Source organism: Lycium ferocissimum, chromosome 8 (genome assembly GCF_029784015.1).
Source record: "Lycium ferocissimum isolate CSIRO_LF1 chromosome 8, AGI_CSIRO_Lferr_CH_V1, whole genome shotgun sequence".
Classification (NCBI taxonomy): domain Eukaryota; kingdom Viridiplantae; phylum Streptophyta; class Magnoliopsida; order Solanales; family Solanaceae; genus Lycium; species Lycium ferocissimum.
Window position 1 is genome coordinate 39,418,047 of NC_081349.1, and position 21,447 is coordinate 39,439,493.

The following is a 21,447-nucleotide window of genomic DNA, read 5'->3' on the forward strand; positions in this document are numbered from 1 at the left end:
CAAACTGGAAACTAAACCGAACTAAGACATGGATAGATAAACATTATTAATTACTAAATCGAAACTAAACTCACCAAACATGAACATGCGGCAAACGAGATAAATCGGACTCGGCGAAAATACGTGGAAGAAGACTACCGTCTATTCTAAATTCGAAATCGGACTCGTAGGCTCAATCAGCAAACTCACTCTATAACTGAACTCTGCTTCCATATCAAACAAGATCTCAGAACAAAGAGGTCCAAATTTGATATTCAACTTGTAGTTCTCTAAACTCTTGATAGTTATCAACCTTAATCGAACCTTTCTAAATCAAAACCAGAGATGCATAGCTAACAACTTAGATTAAAGTTAACTTAAATTAATGAATCGAGTCTTAAAGCTAAAGTCGAGAATCGGCATAAGGACCAACATGCCATGGTAAAGATGTCAAACAGCAACTCAAATCACATTTTCAGTCACCATTTCAACCAAACACATATTTCAGTCGGAATCTCAACCATACAAAAACAGTACAGATAAAATTGACGAAGAGTAATATTTTAGGCTGTTGACAGTGGAACAAGAATCGAGGTGAAATACGAAGTGATTCACACGACAAGAACTTTAATTCATTGTTTTTATCTCAAACTACAGATTCATTACACTAAGAGTACCAAAAATAAAAATCAGGTTTACCGACCTTTTGTGGGTACAGTGAAGTGGAGCGTCGTTGGCCACGAATCTACTCGAATACGTCGAGCTAAGGGTGCTACGATTCAAATCAAAATTTCGATGGTACGAGAAATTAGTGATTCAGAGTATATACGGCTACTGTTTTGAGACCCGAAAGGAACTCGGTTTGGACAAGTTCAAGAGTTTGAGTGGTAATAAAAAAATAAAGTTGAAATATGGTAGAGCATCCGTTGTTCCCCCAAAAAATTCCTCTCCCCTTCGGCTGATCATTTAGAGGCCTATTTATAGGTGAAGTGACTAGGGTTTTTTTTTTTTTTTTTGAATTCACGATTTGGGCGGGATAATGAAATCGAAACTTGTTCAAAATCAGAACGTTGGGGTGTGATTTGATTCGATGTTACCAAAATTGGCCCAATCTTTTCTGTTTCTTTGAGTATTTTTGCGTCTTGAAACGAAAATGGGAAACCTTACGTCTCAGATGAAATTTGCATGAAAAAGGAAAGTCAAAACTGTCATGGTGAAAGGGGACTGAAGCTTTGCTAAATGGAGGGGAGAGAAGAGAGACGAGGAAGACGACAGGGAGAGTAGAGAGAGTGTCGGGAGAGAGAGAGACGAAAAAGAGAGAGTTGCGGCTGAAGAATGAAAAGAGGGATTAGGTTTTTTTTTTTTGTTGAAGGAAATGGGCTGGACCGGGTCGGGTCGGATAATGTGGTGTGGGCTGGTCCGTTAAGGATCCGTTTGGGCTTATGTGTTTTGGGCATATTATGTTTGTTGTTTGGGCCATTAATTTGGCTGAAAATCATCTTCCATATTAATTATTTTTGGGCTTCCAATTTAGTAACTAGTACAATATATACTATGTAAAGGCGATTAATAATTAATATGTGGAAAGTAAAGGATTTAATAAAGTAAAACTAATTTAACGAGTATAAAATCCGAAAATAAAATGATGACGAACCCCTCTGAAATTTGCGATAAAGTAGTACTAGTATAAATAGTGGAAATGAAGGTAGTGGTATTGATAGTAGTGGAAATAAAAATAGCAGTGAAAATAAAATATTTAACTTGTTAGTAAATTTAAAAGCCCAAGGAAATAAATTGGAATAAAGGAGGGACAAAATTGGGTGTCAACAATGTCAAAGAATATGCATTTTCTCGTTTTGATAGAAGAAATATTACACTATTCAAAAGCTATTTTTGTGGGAGCTTTATTCTCTTAATCCCTGAACATGACAAGTGGCTTTCCACAACCAGTTTTCATTGATGAAAGAATTATATAGCAATTTAACACGAGAAAAGCATTATTAAAATTCAACTCGCAGAAGCTTCTATTTGAGTGGTTTGACTTTGTTTGATGAGAGAATAAAACAGAAATTTCTATTGCCGTTACTTTTTGCACACAAAATGTTCTCTAATTTTATAGGATAAAGTTGTTTTCGACATTAAAAATTGAATTAGTATTGCTATAACTTTAAAAAAAGTTCAACTAATTCCACTGAGATAGATGAAAAGAAATCATATAAGTTTTTTTTTTTTTCCTCCACTAGAAATTAAACCTGAAATATCATAATTCTCAACCCATTTCATTGATACTAAGCCACATCCTTGAGTGCTAGTTATATTCCATCATTAGAAATTTATCTTTGATAAATAGACAACACTTTATGTCCATAAGTTAAAGGCGTAAGAAAATTTCACCACCTAGGCGTTTGAACAACATTTGGTTGAAAGTATTTGAAAGTTAAAGTAGTGTTTGAACATAAATTAATTTTACCAGATAAAAGAATTTGGAGATTTTTATGTGAAAATTATACTTATTTCACTTGAAATATTAATAATGCTCGAACAAGTTTTCCAATATTTTATCAACATCCAGAATACTGAAATTCAATATAATATTTGTAACTACAGTTGATCAAACTAGACAGTTATTGAATGGCAACATCTGCAAATTATAAAATACTCCTTATGTTCCAATTTATACGAAGGCGTTAATGTTTGGGGAGTCAAATAATTTTTTCTTTAATTTGATTATAATTTTTTTGAATTTTCTTAGATATTTTGAAAACTAACTTTGTTGACTTGTGATACTTTTCGTATAGTTTTCAAATGTGAGTTTCATTTTTAAAATTTTTAAAAATCGACACCCAAATTCATAATCAACCTTAAGTGCTTTAATTCTCATACTCTGAACACATTCACATAAATCGGGATAGAGACAGTAACATTTATGGCCCAACATTGCTTGTTCTTAAGCCATTGTGCCTCTATTAAGTATTTATTACTATTAATAATGCATATATTTACTCTTATTAGACGACGATTATTGAAGATGAACTTTTATTTAATAGAGTAACCAATCCAGTTCATATTTTAACTTTTAAATGAGAGAATCATATACTTTAACATGATATCAGAGCAGGAAAAGATTCTCTTGAAATCTCACTGCAGCTCATTATATAACACGTGTTTGATTTCATAAAAAATAATCTAGGCTTGCCCGTGAGGAGGACAAAGTTAAAGAATATGCCCTAGCCATGCATATGCGCGACTACACAACGAGGAGAAAGAGTTGTGAAACATCTACACTTTATCTTTATTGATAATCATAAAAATTCACTTTATCTTTATTGATAATCATAAAAATTTACACAAAAAATAAAAATAATAACTAGTTCTCAATCTCAAACTAATTGAGATCGGCTACGTCAAAATTTGGAAATCATAACTACGCCTCAATCCCATATTAGTTGGGATGGGCTACATGAAAAATTGAGAAATTAATAAAATAAAAATGAAAACAAGAAAATAAACTAATTTTTTTTGCTAGGACCATTAATTCTATGTCCTTATAATTTCCTAATAGTATCTAAAGTGCTACAGGAGGAAGCAGCCACTTAGAGCCTTCAATATAGCCAAGGGATATAAAAGGTTTTATCTCTGCATCAGTTAATTTCTTCACATATCCAGCTCTACGATTCATAGTTGCTCCTGCTCCTTTGCTATTGTATTCCCCGTAATATACCGACCTGAAAATAATAAAGATTTAAGTTATATGTACTGACATTATTAAAAATATCATTTGTGTAATTTATATGTTATAACATGTTATTTATTATACATTCTAGATTATTATTCAATACTTATTAAATAAAGGAGTTAATTTCTCAAATAGTCACTCAACGTATTGAAATTATCTAAAACGTCATTTTTTTGGTCCCCCATAAAGTCACTCAAGTTCACATATTTATTTGACAAAGTAACAATTGCTAAAAGTCGCTCCTTAAAAGTGAGAGAAAAGATCCAAAATAGTCCTTAAATTTAGGCTTTAATTGATAAGGAACACTTAAAGTAAAATATGTCATATAAATTGAGACAGAGAGAGTACCAAATACCATAGAAATTATTATATTAGGAACTTTTTTTGTTTGCATTTACTATTATAAAAACAGGAATTGGTGGCAGACAAATTATTTAGCTAAATAATGAAATCTGTCGCTAATCCTATTTGGCGACGGGTTAGTGACATATTATCAATTTCCTTTAGCTACAAGCAATTTAACAATAGATTAGTGACAACTAAGTTCGTAGCTAATTTTTATTTATTTATTAATTTTTTTTTTTTTTTTGTAGATAAATATGCTGACGAATGTAAGCAAAATCAACGATAAAAATAATAATTTAACTTCAATACATTGTCAATAACTTACTTGTCATAATCTGTTTTGCCATTATCAGACCATCCTTCAGGATGAACAACATCACTCATATCAGTGTATGAGAAAACAACTTTGGAGAAAGGCTTCCATGCCCTTCCTAAATATGCTGTATTTCCTGTTCCAGTGATCATACAATGCACAAAAGAATATCCACTGTCAACATTGTCCACAGCCCTTGCATGAGCTGTGATCATTGCCATTGGATCCCCTGGAATTACATGCATCTCTGTGTTCTATATTTTCCAAAAAAGAAAATATTTCATTAACTTTATATTATGATTAATAGATCTAGGGGAATGCAATGTATCTCTGTGTGTGAAAAATCACTGCAAAAGTGCAATGGACTTTGGTGATAAAAAAAATAAAGGTTGAACCTAAGAATAGACGTGTCAATGACCGGGTCGGGCTGAACTGAGTTAATAGATGAGCGGATCAAGGTTACTTAAGCTAAGACGAGTTGGGTCAAGATAGACTAAACAATAGATGATACCCCAACCTGCCTAACCCTCTTACCAGATTTTACCTTTTTAAATTTGTTTTCTTATAACTTATTTAATTACCAAGCAATTTTTTTTTTTTTATTACTTATTACGGTTACATATAACCTATCAAACAATTATTTTTGAAATTCTTTTGATAAGGTCTTATGGGTCAATTATGGGTTGTATTGCGCGGGGCAAAATGGGTTGAGTGAATAAATTGGGGGTCTAAGGCTAGGAGGCGCAAGGGGGCTTCATCTGAACCCCTTGTCAAAAATTGCACTGTATATACAAGGTCAAAATTAATTTTTATGTATATATAGTAGATGTTGATTCCCTTTACTTTTTTATATTTTGAATCCCCTCAGCAAAAATCTTAGCTCTACCACTGGACAGATTATTAACCTACCCATACTTGAGTGAAGAACTAAAGGGAAAAGGCAGGGACAAGAAGTTCTACAGGCTAGCCAAAGCGAGGGAGAGGAAGGCTCGGGACCTGGATCAAGTGAAGTGCATCAAAGACGAGGGAGGCGAAGTTTTGGTGGAAGATGCCCATATTAGACGAAGATGGCAGACTTACTTTCATAAACTCTTGAACAGAGAGGGACCAGAACATCGTACTAGGCGAATTGGAGCTCTCTGAGAGTCGCTGCGATTTTGGGTACTGTAGGCGGGTTAAGGTTGAGGAGGTCGAGGGGGTTATGCGTAAGATGAGCAGGGAAAGAGCAACCGGGCCAGATGAAATCCCAGTAGAATTTTGGAAGAATGCAGGCAAGGGAGGCTTGCAGTGGCTTATGCGGTTGTTGAATGTTATTTTTAGGACATCGAAGATGCCTGAAGAGTGGAAATGGAGCACCATGATCCTGTTGTACAAGAACAAGGGGGATATCCAAAGTTGCAACAATTATAGGGGTATCAAGCTGCTGAGCCATACGATAAAAATTTGGGAGAGAGTGGTGGAAGCGAGAATAAGGAAGATAGTGTCTATTTCGGAGAACCAGTTCGGATTCATGCCAAGGCGTTCGACTACAGAAGTCACCTTGTGAGGAGGTTGGTGGAGCAGTATAGGGAGGAGAAGAGAGACTTGCACATGGTGTAGAATTGCATATGGTGTTTGTTGACCTAGAAAAGGCTTACGACAAAGTCCCAAGGGAGGTGCTATGGAGATGTTTGAAAGCTTAAGGTGTTCCTGTAGCATACATTAGAGTGATTAAGGACATTTATGATGGAGCCAAGACCCGAGTGCTGACAGTTAGAAGTGACTCAGAACACTTTCCAGTCACGATGAGTCTGTATCAGGGGTCCGCTCTTAGCCCGTTGTTGTTTGCTTTGATGATGGACGCACTAACGCGCCACATTCAAGGAGAGGTGTCGTGGTGCATGTTGTTTGCAGTTGACATTGTGCTTATTGACGAGTTGCGGAGCGGTGTTAACGCGAGGCTGGAGGTTTGGAGACAGACCTTGGAGTTGAAAGGTTTCAAGTTGAGCAGGACTAAGATAGACTACTTGGAGTGCAAGTTTAGTGACGTGATACAGGTAGAGGACGAGGACGTGCAGCTTGATACTCAGGTCATCCCCAAGGGAATGGTGAGATTGATGACGATGTCACACATCTTATTGGAGCGATGGATGAAATAGAAGCACGCATCAGGTGTGTTGTGCGATAAGAAGGTGCCGCCTAAACTAAAGGGAAAGTTCTACAAAGTGGTGGTTAGACCGATCATGTTATATGGGACGGAGTCTTTGGCCAGTTAAGAAAACTCATGTCCAGAAGATGAAGGCAGCATAGATGCGGATGCTGAGATGGATGTGTAGGCATACTAGGAGAGATATAATTCAGAATGAAGTGATTCAGGACAAGGTGGGTGTGGTCCCAGTGGTGGACAAGATACGGAAAGGAAGGTTGAGATGGTTCGGCCATATGCAGCGGATATGCGTTGAGGTGCCAGTGAGGAGGTGTGAGAGGTTGGCAGTGGTGGGCCTAAAGAGAGGGAGAGGTAGGCCTAAAAAGTCTTAGGGAGAGGTCATTAGGCAAGATATGACGCAACTTCAGCTTACCAAGGACATGACCCATGATAGGAGGGTGTGGAGGTCGAGTATCAGGGTAGAGGGCTAGTAGGGGGCCGCAAGGATTTTTCTTCCGTACTAGGAGTATTATCATCTTTGTTCATTGGCTTATTTTTTTAGATCTCTAATATAGCGTGCTTGTTTATATCTTTCTTTCTTTAACTTCATTTTATCTTATTATGTGTTGCAATTACTACCTATTATTATTGTTGTCATGGCACCTTCTCTTGAGCCGAGGGTCTATCGGAAACAACCTCCCAAGGTAGGGGTAAGGTTCCAAGATATCTACCCTACCAGGACCCACCTTCCGAGGGACTATCTTTGGTATTGAACATAGAACTTGAGTGGATTGGACGGGTCATATTTTTATGGGCCAATTTTATTACCCTTACTTATCGATCAGGTTTAAATATTGGATCCACCTATGAGGGCTGAAGGAGGATTGTTAAATAAAAGTTTACGAGAATTGAAGATCTTTAAAATTACCAGATATAAGGATTTTCCATTGCCAAAGATGAAATCAACAGTGCCTTCAATATAGCAATCTTTGAAGAAATGCTTGCCGCTATCATCACAAAAGGTGTCTTGAAATCCATACATTTTACAGTTATATAATGATGCTTTGTCTCCTCCTGTCCTCAATGCTGCTGCTTGTGCTAATTCCCTTTTCCCATCTGGTCTTGGTGCAGAATTCTAATCATAATTATAACAAAAACCCAAATATATTACATACTAACATTAGGTAAAACAAATAAAACAAGAAACACACGTAATTTTGACGTAATTATATAGTTAGAGACCTTGATATTGAAGGACTCAACGGATTCTTCCAATGTAATACAAGGGATTGTTGGTTTGTTTCTATTCCATCTGTCTCAAAATGCTAGTCACGTTTCACTTTTTGAGAGTTAAACTACTTGAACTTTGACCAATATTTTAAGATATATTTTTTCACCATATTATTCTATGAAGAATTACTACTGTGGTTTTTGAATATCTTAATTTTAGTTTTAAAATGTTAAATTAATTTATTCTAATACAGCTTCAAAATTCGGTCAAATTGACTCTCGAGAAGCAAAAGAGTGACAGCTATTGTGGGAGAGAGGAAGTACCAATTGAGACTCTATGGAGATGATCTACAAGGTCCATAATTATTTTTCTTATTACAGAACGCTTACCTAACTAATGTATAGATTCAGTTGTACTCAATTTTTTCTGGTTCACCCAACATTACCCATTTATTTTACTGTTCTTTGAGCAGTTTTGGATATCAAACGGACCACCCGAGAAGGTAATTCTATTGTGGCCAATTTTTCCTCATTTGCAATCAGTTTTGCTCTAACTAATTATTGCCCCTCCCTTCCAAGTATAATGTCTATGCTATGTATGAATGTGCCTAAAATATATCTACGGCAAGTTCGGTGGTTCCAACTTCTTGAATTGTATCACCATTTTATTTAAAAGTTTGAATTGTTAAGAGGGAGCAAATTTTTATTTTTCTTAACGCCAACTCACACGCAGACCTGATTTTTTTTTTTTAAGGGATTAAGCATGTGATTTTTTATTTTTTTTGGATAATGAACGATGATGAAACATGAACCTCGAACCTTTAAAAGTCTAAGTTGTTAGATAGATCACACTTTTATTTTCTTAATTATATCTTAGTGCGACTTAACTCGTTGTTCTTGTCTTGAACAATATGTAAGTATAAAATCACGCTCATTCTGAATCCGCTGACTTTGGATCTTGAATTCCCCTCTAGGCTCTAATCATACCATAACTTTATTAAAAATGAAGCAAGAATACGTACCACAAAGTTGATATTAACGGCGCTGAAATATTCTGATTCAACGATCACAGTGGCACTGTCAACAGTATTATATTCTTTTGCAGTTGCATTAAAGATAATATTTGGGACATTCTTAGAGTCTCCATATAATGTAATGAAAGGCTTTGACCTCTCAATTTTGACTTTTTCTGTGTAATTTCCTCCTCCAATTGAAATAATAACTCTTCTTTTATTCCCTTCTGGAATGCTTTTGATGGCATCCGTCAGAGTCTTGAAATCACCACTCCCATCTGCCCTCACCTGCAATAACGAATTCAAAATTTAGAGTCAAAAAATTTTGATATATTAAAGTTGGAGCAATCTCAAATCGAACACATTAAAACGTATAGATTTTCATCATAGTGAAAAAGAATACACGAAAAAACCACGGATCCTTCCGCTCATTTTGTGTTGAGGTATTTAACTTAAGTGAATTGAATATGAAATTTAAGAATGAAAAAAAAAAAAAACTTCTGAAATCACCACTTCCGTCCAGCCTCACCTTTTAGAGTAGCATATCGAAGAGCTTAGAGTTAGTGGATACTAAGATCAATTAAAGCTGGAAACATTAAAAAGTACTAGTACTCATTTTCATCATATGAAAAAAAAAAAAAAAACACGTAAAAGCTAGCGACTCCCTCTATTTCATTTTATGCGAAGGTGTTTCAATAGCCGTGGATTTCAAAAAAGAAAAAGAAATAACTTTTTAAAATTTGTAGTCTTAAACATGTTGTAACATTTCCATGGCTATAAAATCATGTCATTAGGGGTAAATCGTAAAGTTTGAAGCTAAATTATTTATGAATATACAAAAAAGTTACTTTTTTTAACAGAACAGATTAAAAATGAGAGATCCTCACATAAAATGGAACAATGGAAGTATGAAGTATGTTTATGAATAATCTAAGAGGAAAAGAAATTGTAATAATATGTAAAAGGTGACCTTAATGATAGATTTATTAGCCTCAGCAGCTACAAGGGCAGGGTCCAAAGTATCTTTTCTTGTATCTAATGGCTTAACATTTGCATCAAACCAACTATTTAATTGTGATTTATCAGCTGGAATTGGGATTGAATCATCAGAAAAAACTCGAGGGATGATAAAAATTAGAATGGTTAAAACAATAGTTTCCAAAGCAAATATGGTGTTTTTTCCAGCCATTTTTTTTTTGTTTTTTTTTTGTTTTTGGTTTTTCGAATTGAAATTATATTGATTTTTTTTTCCTATACAAGCTAAGTGAGTGTGGATATTTATAGAGAAGAAAGGGAAAGACTTAAGAAGAGAAATTAGCGGTAGATATTAAATTAAAGTGAGTGTGAGAACAATTAGAGATAAAGGAAAGAGAAAATAACTCTATGGTAACACTAAAAAGGGGCATATGGATGATGGGACATTATTGAATTCTTGAAATTTTTGCATGGTTCTTTTCTGTTAGTAGGTAAGTATTGTAGGGCAGTACGAGTACTACGTTAATAGCTGGTTTTTCTTAAGGTTGTTTATAACAATTTAGTACCCGTAAAACAAACAGTTTACATTCTATATATACTGACATTGTAAAGTATATTTACGCAATCAAGTTACTTATATATACTTTCAAGTTCCTCTTGTTAAATAATACCAACACTTAATAAATTTGTATAGAAAATTCAACCAAAATCACTTTCTATTCAAGAAACCAAAAACCAAAAAGAAATGGCTGGAAAAAACATTATATTTGTTGTTGAAACCATTATTATAACCATTTTCCTCTTCAATAATATTGTTGGAGTTTTTTCTGATGATTCTGTATCGATACCAGCTGATAAGTCACAATTAAATAGCTGGTTTGATGCAAATGTTAAGCCTTTAGATGCAAGAAAGGACACTTTGGACCCTGCCCTTGTAGCTGCTGAGGCTAATAGGACTATCATTAAGGTTACACTTTATTATTGCTATTTCTTTCCTTCCCTCTTAGATTATCCCAAAACATATTTCATACTTAGTGTTACCGTAGATTTATTTTCTCGATACCAAAATTAGAAATAATACTAGGGTAAGTTATTCTTGTCAAATGGTGGAGTAATGATACCAGGATTACTTATTCCTAGATAAATAATGAAAAATGACAAAAATATTCCTAAGGCCCCTCAAACCCCTTTTATACTAAATAAAGTGAAAGATATTTTTGTAAACAAATAATTTCTTCTTAGAAATTATGCAATGCATGTTATTTTTAATGCAACAAATCAAACGGTCAATACCAAATAATATCTTGATAACTAATCCGAACATAATTAATTTCAGCCTAACTTGTTTTTCAAACTAAACGACCCCTAAGAATACTAGATTTACTCGTATTCCCATTGCTGCCGTAACCCTACGCGTATAAAGACACTCCCATCATCCATATGCCACCTTTTTATTGTTACCGTAGAGTTACTTTCTCCTTCTTTTATCTCAAATTATCTCCCACTGATTTTAATTTAATCTCTACCTCTAATACCTCTCTTAAACCCTTCTCTTTCTTCTCTATAGATATCCACGCTCACTTTGTACAGGAAAAACCAAAATCAATATAGTTTCAATTCAAGAAACCTAAAACCAATACTAGAAATAGAAGGTTTTTTCACCGGCATTCAGTGAGACATTTGTGTTATAAAATATGATTTTCCCATCTCATTCCTATTGAACCAGTTCAGGGGGAAAACACATGGTAGGAAACAGATTCCCCATTGAAATCATAGGAAACTTCCTGATTTTTCCGTGTGAAAACACTACTATTTAGGTTTTTTCATCGACATTAAGAAGGAATAGCCACTACACATTTTTCAGTGGAAAATTTCAGTGGGAAAATAGTGATTTTTTAGTAGTGACCAAAACAAATATGGCTGGGAAAAACACCATATTTGCTATGGAAACTATTGTTTTAACCATTCTACATTTTATCCCTAGAATTTCTTCTGATGATTTATTCCCAATTCCAACGGATAAATCACAATTAAGTAGTTGGTTTGATGCAAATGTTAAGCCATTAGATATAAGAAAGGATCTTTTAGACCCTGCCCTTGTAGCTGCTGAGGCTAATAAAACTATCATTAAGGTTACATTTTACATATTATTGCTGTTTCTTTTCCTCTTAGATTATCCATAAACATATGTCATACTTCCCTTTTTATTTTATGTGATTGTCTTTTGTTTTTGATCTGTTAAGAAAGAATTGTTAAATACAAGTCCGCTCTGAAAGAAGAAGTCAATGCAATCCATAGAGCATAACAACCTGAGGCTCAATCCCATGTGTGTTCACAATGACACGCTCGATATCAGGGAGTTCAGTATAGTGCTGCAGAAATAATATACCAATTAACCAATTTGCAAATATTTTCTATATTAAAAAACAATTTAGCTTTAAGCTTTTCGTTTTATCCTCAATGGCATGATTTTATAGCCACAAAATATTGAAGACATGTTTACTCCCACTAATTTCAAAGTTTCCACTTAATCAAACACCTTCATATACAATGAAACGGAGGGAGTAACTTTTTCTTGTATTTTTTTTTTTTCATATGATGAAAATCCATATTTTTGTAGGTTGTGTTAGTATGGAGGATTTTCAATTTTTTATTTGGTTGGTCAAAATGTTTTGAAAACATTTTTTCTAGGAAAACAACTTTCTTAAGGAGAGTGTAGGGAAAGCAAGTTCTGTAAATGACATTCCAAACACATTGTCACCTCCTCACTCCCCAACGACCCAACCCACACCACTCTTGGGATTATTTCTGCTTACTTATCAAACACTTATTTTTCAAGCAAATATTTCACATGGAAAATACTTTCCTTTATATTAAATACACCCATAGTTTTATCAATTTGTGATATACTCCCCCAATTTAATAGAATTTAGATCACTGACTCTGGATTTTGAATTTGTTACACAGGTGATGGCTGATGGAAGTGGTGATTTTAAGACACTGACGGATGCCATTAATAGCATTCCAGAAGGGAATAAAAGAAGAGTTATTGTTTCAATTGGAGGAGGAAATTACACAGAAAAAGTCAAAATTGAGAGGACAAAGCCCTTCATTACATTATATGGAGACCCTAAGAATGTGCCAAATATTATCTTTAATGGAACTGCAAAAGAATATACTACTGTCAATAGTGCTACCGTGGTCGTTGAATCTGAATACTTCAGTGCTGTTAATATCAACTTTGTGGTACGTATTCTTGCTTCATTTTTAATAAAGTAATGTTATGATTGGAGGAAAATTCAGGTTTCAAAGTCAGTGGGATCAGAATAAGTGCAAAGGTCCTACTTATGATAAGAAAAAATTTTCACGAGTTTGACTCATAAAAAAAAGGAATCAGGTCCGCACGTGTATGAGCTTTAAGAAAATAAAATGTGTTTTCTCTAACAGTTGTTTAAACTTTTAAATGAGATGATCATACAATTCAAGAAGTTGGACTCAACGAACTTACCCTAGATCTGTGTTAGGGATGACCATATATCATATAGCAATCACACTTAGAAAGAGTGTGGGAAATTAGCTAAAGCAACGAATGTTAATGCGAAACGCATTGCAAAATAGGGAAAATCGATCACATTAATATCACCTCCAGGGTGGTCCGTTTGATATCAAAAAATGCTCAACAATAGTCGGACATGTGGGTAATGTAATTGGGATGATCTAGAAAAGTTCTGGTATAGCACGGAGTTAAGAATTCACAAGGTAAACATTATACAGTAAGAGGAATAGTTATGAACCCCATAGACCATCCTCATACAGCCTCAACCCCTTGGATCCAGAAATTATACATAGAAAGATCTTTCAATATCAATATTTCTGTAACTATAATTACCTCAAAATTGCATGTGTTTCTTTCTTTCTTCTTACCAAATATTAGTATGTAATATATTTGGTTTTTGTTATAATTATTAATATATCATGATTAGAATTCAGCACCAAGACCAGATGGGAAAAGGGAATTAGCTCAAGCTGCAGCATTGAGGACAGGAGGAGACAAAGCCTCTTTGTATAACTGTAAAATGTATGGATTTCAAGACACTTTTTGCGATGATAGCGGCAAACATTTCTTTAAAGATTGTTACATTGAAGGCACGGTTGATTTCATCTTTGGCAATGGCAAATCCTTATATCTGGTAATTGTAACAATTTCAATTCTATTTAACCTTCATTAATAATTGATCCTCCTTCAGTTGTCCCAGGCGGATCCAGAATTTAAACCTAATAGTATAGGTCCAACCAATGACGAAGCCACATGCCATATGACCTAGACCCATACATGTCCCCGATGAAAGTCAGAATGAAACCAATTCATTCTAAGGAAAGCAGAGTTTTGCGAAGTTTTAAAATGGAATTGAGTATGCTCTTGCCTAAGAGAAAAGTTTAATAAAGTGGAGAGAAATTTTCTGACAAAAAATAACTTTTCTCCCCAACCGAGGTGGTAGATCAGACCACCTTATGGCCAATCTGATTACCAGTCAAAGACAAAGAGACGGGGTTGAATGCGACTCTAGCGATACCAATCTCCTCTGGAGAATAAAGAGATTCATAAAAATTCCTTTCTACGCAAATAGGATAAATTTTTCTAAGCATATAAAATCCCCTAACATAAGAGAAATACAAGCTCAATTTCTAGGTGTAGCATTAGTGAATTGTTTTAAATTCCTCATTAGAATTTCTGACTCCATGACTGGATTCAACCATTATTTATTATCACTAAATCCATTGCACTTTTGATATTATGAGTTCAAAATTGATAATATTAATTGTTGAAGTGATTTTCACACACACACACATCGCATTCGCCTCTATTAGTCGTGATATATAGTTAATGAGTTTAATTTTATTTTATTTTTTGGTTGAAAATATAGAACACAGAGATGCATGTAATTCCAGGGGAACCAATGGCAATGATCACAGCTCATGCAAGGAGTGCAGACAATGTTGACAGTGGATATTCTTTTGTGCATTGCACGGTGACTGGAACAGGAAAAACAACATATTTGGGAAGAGCATGGAAGCCTTTCTCTAAAGTTGTTTTCTCATACACTGATATGAGTGATGTTGTTCATCCTGAAGGATGGTCTGATTTTGGCAAAAAGGAGTATGACAGGTGAGTCGCTGTCAGCATATACAAATTAAAGGGCAATTTCCACGATTAGTCTTTAATTTTTGCCCCTCAAATCACAGGTCTTTAATTTTTGCCCTTCGGCATTTTAAGTAATAAAAGAGTGGCCGAAAATATTCCTGACATCGAAAGAACAGGATCTATGACTTAATTTCGCAAGGCAAGGTTTCATAGAAACTTTGTCTATTCGAGCAAAGTTAAATAGAAACTATGTGTTATCCGGACAAAACATAATTTCTATGTAACTTTGCCCGAATAGGCATAGTTTTTATGGAACATTGCCTTGTGAAATTGTTATTTTTTTTTAATTTTTTTTTTACTCTGATGGGATTCGAACCTAGAATCTCTGATTTCGTAAACCAGCGAATAAGGATACTTCGACCCACAAATTTTCATTACATGAGAAGTAGGGGCAAAAACTAAAGACAATTCCTTATGAAGGACAATCCGCACACACAAAATAATAGTAATAATAATAAAAAATAAAAAAAAGAAGTTAAACTCTTACCCATCATTACACAAAAAAAAAATAATAGAAATTACTATATAAAATTCATCGCTAGTCTGCGCTAAACAACCCGTGCTAAATAATTCCTATTTTTTAGGCAGTGTATATCATTGATATGCTTGTGTTCCCCGGGTTATCGCTAACAAAAAGCGTACGATTAGTTTTCCTAATATACTAATTATAATGGTAATTAAGTGAGTATAAGTGATTAAACTACTATGATGCCTTTTCAGAATGGGAAATATCAAGCTGGGGGTATAAACTTAACATTTTTATCATGTGATTGGTCCCGTATATAATAATGGGTATAAAATTTATTCTCTTGAATCATGTGTTCGGCTTGCTTTTTTTGTTATCATGGTCCATAATAAAAAGACGAGTTTATGTTATATAGATTGATGGTGTAAAAATATTTATATAATCAGGTCAATTATTAAATAATTATAAGCTATAAATTTCTCAGCGAAAATTAATTAGTATTTTGATAAAAATGATAAATTACCTGTTATCATATAAATTAAAATTTACTGATATAATCAGTGTATATCACTTAACCCTAGACAGCATATAAATTAACCAAACATAGTGCAGAAATAAATGATATATAACTTGATATAACATGTTAAATTTGATACATAACTTGATATAACATGTTAAATTACATAAATTATCTTAACTTAAATCATTATTATTTTCAGTTCGGTGTTTTATGGAGAATACAACAACAAAGGAGCTGGAGCAACTATGAATGGTAGAGTGGGATATATGAAGAAATTAAATGATGAAGAGGCAAAGCCTTTTATTTCCCTTGCTTATATTGAAGGCTCCAAGTGGCTGCTTCCACCTGTCACACTATAGAAATATTAGAAAATTACAAGGACATATTAATGGTCCTAGCAAATTTTTTACTTTATTTTATTGTTTTCTTTTTATTTTATTAATTTCTCACTTTTTCAGGTAGCCCATTATCCCAACTAATATGGGATTGAGGCGCAGTTGTGGTTTTCCAATTTATGGGTTTCAACTAGTTGAGGTTGAAATTTAGTTAGTGTTCCCCCTTTTTATGTAAACTCTTTGTTAAAAGTAACAGGAATGGGCAATTTGCACGATTTCGTTTCATACCGACTGGTCTTTAATTTTTGGTCCTCGATTCGTTGGTCTTTAATTTTTATTCTTCGCTTAAAAAGGTGGCCGAAAATATCTCGAGGTTCTGAGTTCGAAACCCACCAGAGTTGAAAATAATAATAATTTCGCAAAGCATAGGCTTCTATGAACCTATGCCTACTCGGGCGAAGTTACATAGAACCTATGCCGGAGACGACAGACTTTGCCTTAAGGCATAACTAAAGTCTACCGGAGACAGCATATTTTTAGTTTGCAAAAGCCTTGCCTTGCGATTTTTTTTTTTTTTGTTTACTTTACTTAGAGGGGGTTCAAACCCAAAACCTCGGGATATTTTTGACCACCTTTTTAAGCGAAGGACAGAAATTAAAGACCTGCAATTTGAGGGCCAAAAATTAAAGACCACCCCAAAAAAAGCACAATTTGCGCAAAAAAAATGTTTTTTTTTCCTTCTTAAAGTCCAACAGGCCTTAACAAATGAAATCAAGAGCCCAAATACGTATAAGATAAAAGGAAAATAACACAAATGTCCACTTCAGACAAAATAATTACTCGACAATGTCCGCTTACTTTCCTGCCCCAAAACTATTTACCCGATGTCCTCAAAATTATAATACCAATATGATATCGCTCTATCTCTTATATATCATGATGGTATCACATAAAACTTCTTTCATTTCTTTCAAAACATTCATCACCCCTCTATGAAACCGACTGAGAGCAAAACTACACTTTTTGGGAATTTTTGGAGCATGTAGTACAACATATTTACCGAAATATTCAAGTGGTGAAAAATCATAACCGGTGCTAAAAGGGTTATACATGAATATTTCAGGATTTTCGGACAAAGGGGATGTCTCGTCATCTTCCTAACTAGGGATGATCAGACTAACATTTCTCTCTGGCAATTTTGTCCATCTTTGGGGATTATAACTGACAAGGTATTCATACTTATTAGGTTGGTTGAGCGAACCAACTGATGGGTTGCCTTTATTATACCTTTCCCGAAGGATTTCTTCGGTCGATTTGCTCTTTTTTCTATTTGGCATTCTTCGTTATCTTCTTTGGCTCCTGGTAGTACTCAATTGGATTTTCAAGAAATTCTTGGCAAGAACTGTAACACCTCGTATCTTTAACCTAAGCTTTGACCATGATCCTAGACATAGAGAATTAGATAAAGGATGTGAGAATTGGAATTTCCCTGTTCAGTTGTAAGATGGGGGTTTACGCCTATGAACAGTGACCGTATTTCAGTATACGGGCCGTAAATCAAGTCGTAAACCGTTACCAAGGATTTCTGAACATTCTGGAATTTGGCATTTGGACGTTACGTTGTTAAATACGGACCGTATTTCGGTATACGGCCCGTATTTCAAAACGCAAATTGGTACCAAGGATTTCTGAGCATTCTGGAATTTGACATTTGGATGTTACATTGTTAAATACGGACTGTATTTCAAAATATGGCCCATATTTCAAAACTTATTTGGAATTTGGGAAAACTTCCTTAATGAAAATTGTAGAGCTTTGAAATACCTTTCCAACGGTATATTATGGGGGTCAAACGGATATCTGTGCAAAGAGTTATGGCCATTTTACTGAAGAGACGCAGTGCAGTCCATACGGAATATGGATCGTATTTCAAAATACGGCCCGTCTTTCAAAATACGGCTAGTACCTTGCTGGACGTAAACTGCAATTTTCCAGAACACTATATATTCATCCATATCAGTTCAAATCATTATTTTTTATTCCTTCAAGCCCTAGAACGACCTCCTACCCTCTTCCATCATCAAGAACACCAAGGTAAGCCTACTCTAATTATTCCAAGTCAATTCTAATACATATCCTTGTAATCTAAAACAAGAAATCATCATTCCTAAAACTAGGGTTTTCAAGAAAATCCATCTCAAGGTTCAAGAATTCAAGATTTTGGAAATTCTCTTCAAAGCTCAAGTCTTTAATTCAAGTTTTGGAGCGACTAAGGTATGTAGAACTTCCATCCACATGTGGGAATCTCTACATTCTTCCCCATGCTCCGTTTCTTGATATCCATGAAGTTCAAACCCTAGGGCATTAAACCCAACATATTGGTAGCCCATAATTATGTATTTATGTATATGAATTTTGTATCTATAGTCGTTATTGTATTCCTAATCTTCCATTACGGTTATTAGGAACCCTAGCTTAATCCATGCATCATGAATTCTTCCTCATGTGTTCTCATTATGTTTATATGAAATTTTATGATTTTATGTAGCAAGTTACAAGCATGTTTTCAAGTCAATTATATATATAATTATGAACTATTGTTATTACTCATGAATCAAGAACATGTTTGCAAGACTACGATAAGATATTTCATGAAACCATGTTACAAGTTATTTCGTGAAATCATGATTACAAGTTATTTACAAGTTATTTCACGAAAATCATGGGCTTCTTAGCCAACTATATCATGTTCATGTTTTTGGGATTGCTTAGTTAACCGAGAAGGCTCGAGATAGCCCGAAACTACGTAGCCACCGTAGGATAAGGGTTGTCGACAAGGAGGCAACACTTTCATTATGTTTGGATCCTTACATGCTTATTATTACTTAAATCTCATATCCCCGGCAAGGTGTGAGTGTTCGCTAGTAGGACGCAAGTACCGCATCATGTTGTCGGTTATACTATAGCATTCCCCATGTTACAAGCGCTTTTATATACATGTACTTCCATTGATTTTCGTTTTCGACTTTACTCACGTTTCATACTCATGTTCAAGTTACATTCGATTTTCGGTTCATGTCCTATACCTATGTTGTGCCATGTTCTTCATTTCGACGAGGTTTTACATGCTAGTACTATTCACCATGTACTAACATCCCTTTTGCCCGGGCCGCACTTCACGGTGCGAATACCGATTTTCGTGAGCATACACGCGCGGTAGGGATCACCTCGATTATCGCCTTATTGGTGAGCCCCACTCCTCTCGGGGTTCAACATGGAGTCCGTATTAGTATGCTAGGTTTATGGTAGTCCGGGGCCATGTCCCGGTGGTTAGTATTCGGATATGTTTTAGAGGTTTCATAGACGAGATATTAGTTCACGTAGTCGGTTATGCTTTCATGTTTGCGACTATTACGTTTTTACGAATTTTCATGCTATGAGATAATTTCAAGACTTTATTCCGCAAATTATATTTTCATGATTCATTTAAATTGCATCAAATAGATTATATTTTCTTGATGCCCATCTTGACAAGCAAGCCATGAGAGGTTCGCTCGGACACATGCAAGCAAGGCCCGAGTGCCGTGTTACGCCCAGGCCATGGTTCGGGGTGTGACAAGAACAATCAATATCCCCATGAGTAGTGGCTTGTGAATGGATCATTGAACCACATCACATTTTTACCTTCAATGTCAAAGTGCAAAGTCTAGTCTTGTTCTGTCATGATTCCTTCAATTTGTTCGAAGAAAAAGTCAAGCTCATACTTGTAAGTAGAGTGGTACCTGGGTTGAATCATATTAATTGCAAAAGTGGCCCTGTTGGGCCCTTCGAGTTAAGCATAGTCAAAATTTATTATTGGTCATTTTTTCTTACTATGTTTGACTCTGTAGACATGATAGATTTAGGATGTTCTCTCAATTTCTCATAATTTATCACCCATGAACCTGGAAGAACTTTTAGAAGTTCTGCCTTTGAAATTTGTCTCGGGATTTGGGAGCATTTGATAGTGCCTTTGGTAGCATCAACATTAATAAGCAAAGCATTGCCTGCACCTGGAAGGGAGAGATTCATGACATGATTTTAAACTCTCCAAGCAAGTTGGTAGTAAAAAGTTGCTTGGATGGCATCCTTGGCAAGTGGGGCTTTTAGAATTTAGACATGAATTTTAAATGCCTCCGTAAAATATGGATCATATAAAGACATGTTGAAATTCGAGAACACCGTCACAAAAAATGTTCCTGCATGCAAAGTAACTTCACTAATGCCGAGGTTAGCATATTGGTACTAAACTTGGTATCAAAGAAAGAAACTCTTGCAACAACTGGTTGTCCTTTTCAGCCATGATAAGTCAAGGCTATCCGGACAACTCCGAAGTGTATGTGAGTGAAACCATGGTTTTCCATTGCTGTTGAAATTCTCTGGGAATCTGCAAGGTGATGAACTGTTTTCCTTGTGTTGCATAAATGGGATGTTGATCAAGTTTAGAACTAGCAACATATTCTCTTACATCTTTGGGGATATGTTGGACCAAAGAACGAATTTGGGAACATGGAGACAATTATTTGTTTAGAAAAAGTGGAATAAGGATTTATTAACGGCAAAAAAGTAGACTCTATTTTCTTTTATTTTGATTTATAATATCTACTTCATACAAATAATCATATTTTTTGAAAGGATTTTTAAAAGAGCAGTAGACATATTAACATTTGCACCAGAATGTAAAGATTAGAAGATGGAGATGCATTATACATATAACATAATTTCTTACTTAGGGCCTGTTTGGAAAGTCACCCATGTAATTGGAATTAGGTGTAATTACACAGTTTGGCCTGTTTGTTTGACCAAGTATTTACACAGTTAAGTGAGAATTGAGTGTAATTGAGAGGGTGTAATTACACTCTTCAATTCTCGGGGGGGGGGGGGGGGGGGGGGGTGTTGAGAATTGGGTGTAATTACGGGGGTTTTTTAGTCTGTTTCCTTTTTGTTTATTTTAATTTCTTTTAATTTTTTATTTATTTTAATTTTAATTTTTAAAATGTATTTTTCTTTTTATATTATTTATTTTTCATTTCCTTTCTTCTCATTCCCAACCTTTACTTCTTGTGGTTTCATGTAATTGCTCGTATTTTTTTATTATTATTTTATTCATTCAGCATAACCGTGTTATTATTCTAATTTTTGAAACTACACCTCTTAATATTGGAAAG

At 34.7% G+C, this 21,447-nt stretch overlaps 2 protein-coding genes across 2 annotated transcripts; one reads left to right on the forward strand and one right to left on the reverse strand.

Moving 5' to 3' along the window:
• Positions 1–3,298: 3,298 nt before the first annotated feature.
• On the reverse strand, positions 3,299–10,034 carry LOC132068421 (pectinesterase 1-like). Its single transcript, XM_059461996.1, has 5 exons — positions 9,712–10,034; positions 8,751–9,029; positions 7,427–7,633; positions 4,386–4,627; positions 3,299–3,704 (listed from the first exon to the last, which is right to left on the reverse strand). The coding sequence occupies exons 1-5, from the start codon at positions 9,928–9,930 to the stop codon at positions 3,545–3,547; spliced, it is 1,107 nt and encodes a 368-aa protein (XP_059317979.1). The 5' UTR covers positions 9,931–10,034; the 3' UTR covers positions 3,299–3,544.
• A 295-nt stretch (positions 10,035–10,329) lies between these two features.
• Positions 10,330–16,529, forward strand: LOC132066919 (pectinesterase 1-like). The gene is made up of 5 exons (XM_059460108.1): positions 10,330–10,683; positions 12,684–12,962; positions 13,700–13,906; positions 14,642–14,883; positions 16,105–16,529. Exons 1-5 carry the CDS (start codon positions 10,462–10,464, stop codon positions 16,262–16,264), a joined length of 1,110 nt encoding a protein of 369 aa, XP_059316091.1. The 5' UTR covers positions 10,330–10,461; the 3' UTR covers positions 16,265–16,529.
• The last annotated feature ends 4,918 nt before the right edge of the window (positions 16,530–21,447 follow it).

Coding starts and splice junctions, on each gene's coding strand:
- LOC132068421 (XM_059461996.1), bottom strand. CDS start 9,930: ATGGCTGGAAAAAACACCATATTTGCTTTGGAAACTATTGTTTTAACC. Junction 9,030..9,711: donor CTAATAAATCTATCATTAAG/GTCACCTTTTAC, acceptor TCGTTATTGCAG/GTGAGGGCAGATGGGAGTGG. Junction 4,628..7,426: donor ATGGAAAATCCTTATATCTG/GTAATTTTAAAG, acceptor TGGAAAATATAG/AACACAGAGATGCATGTAAT.
- LOC132066919 (XM_059460108.1), top strand. CDS start 10,462: ATGGCTGGAAAAAACATTATATTTGTTGTTGAAACCATTATTATAACC. Junction 12,963..13,699: donor CTGTTAATATCAACTTTGTG/GTACGTATTCTT, acceptor TATCATGATTAG/AATTCAGCACCAAGACCAGA. Junction 14,884..16,104: donor GGCAAAAAGGAGTATGACAG/GTGAGTCGCTGT, acceptor TATTATTTTCAG/TTCGGTGTTTTATGGAGAAT.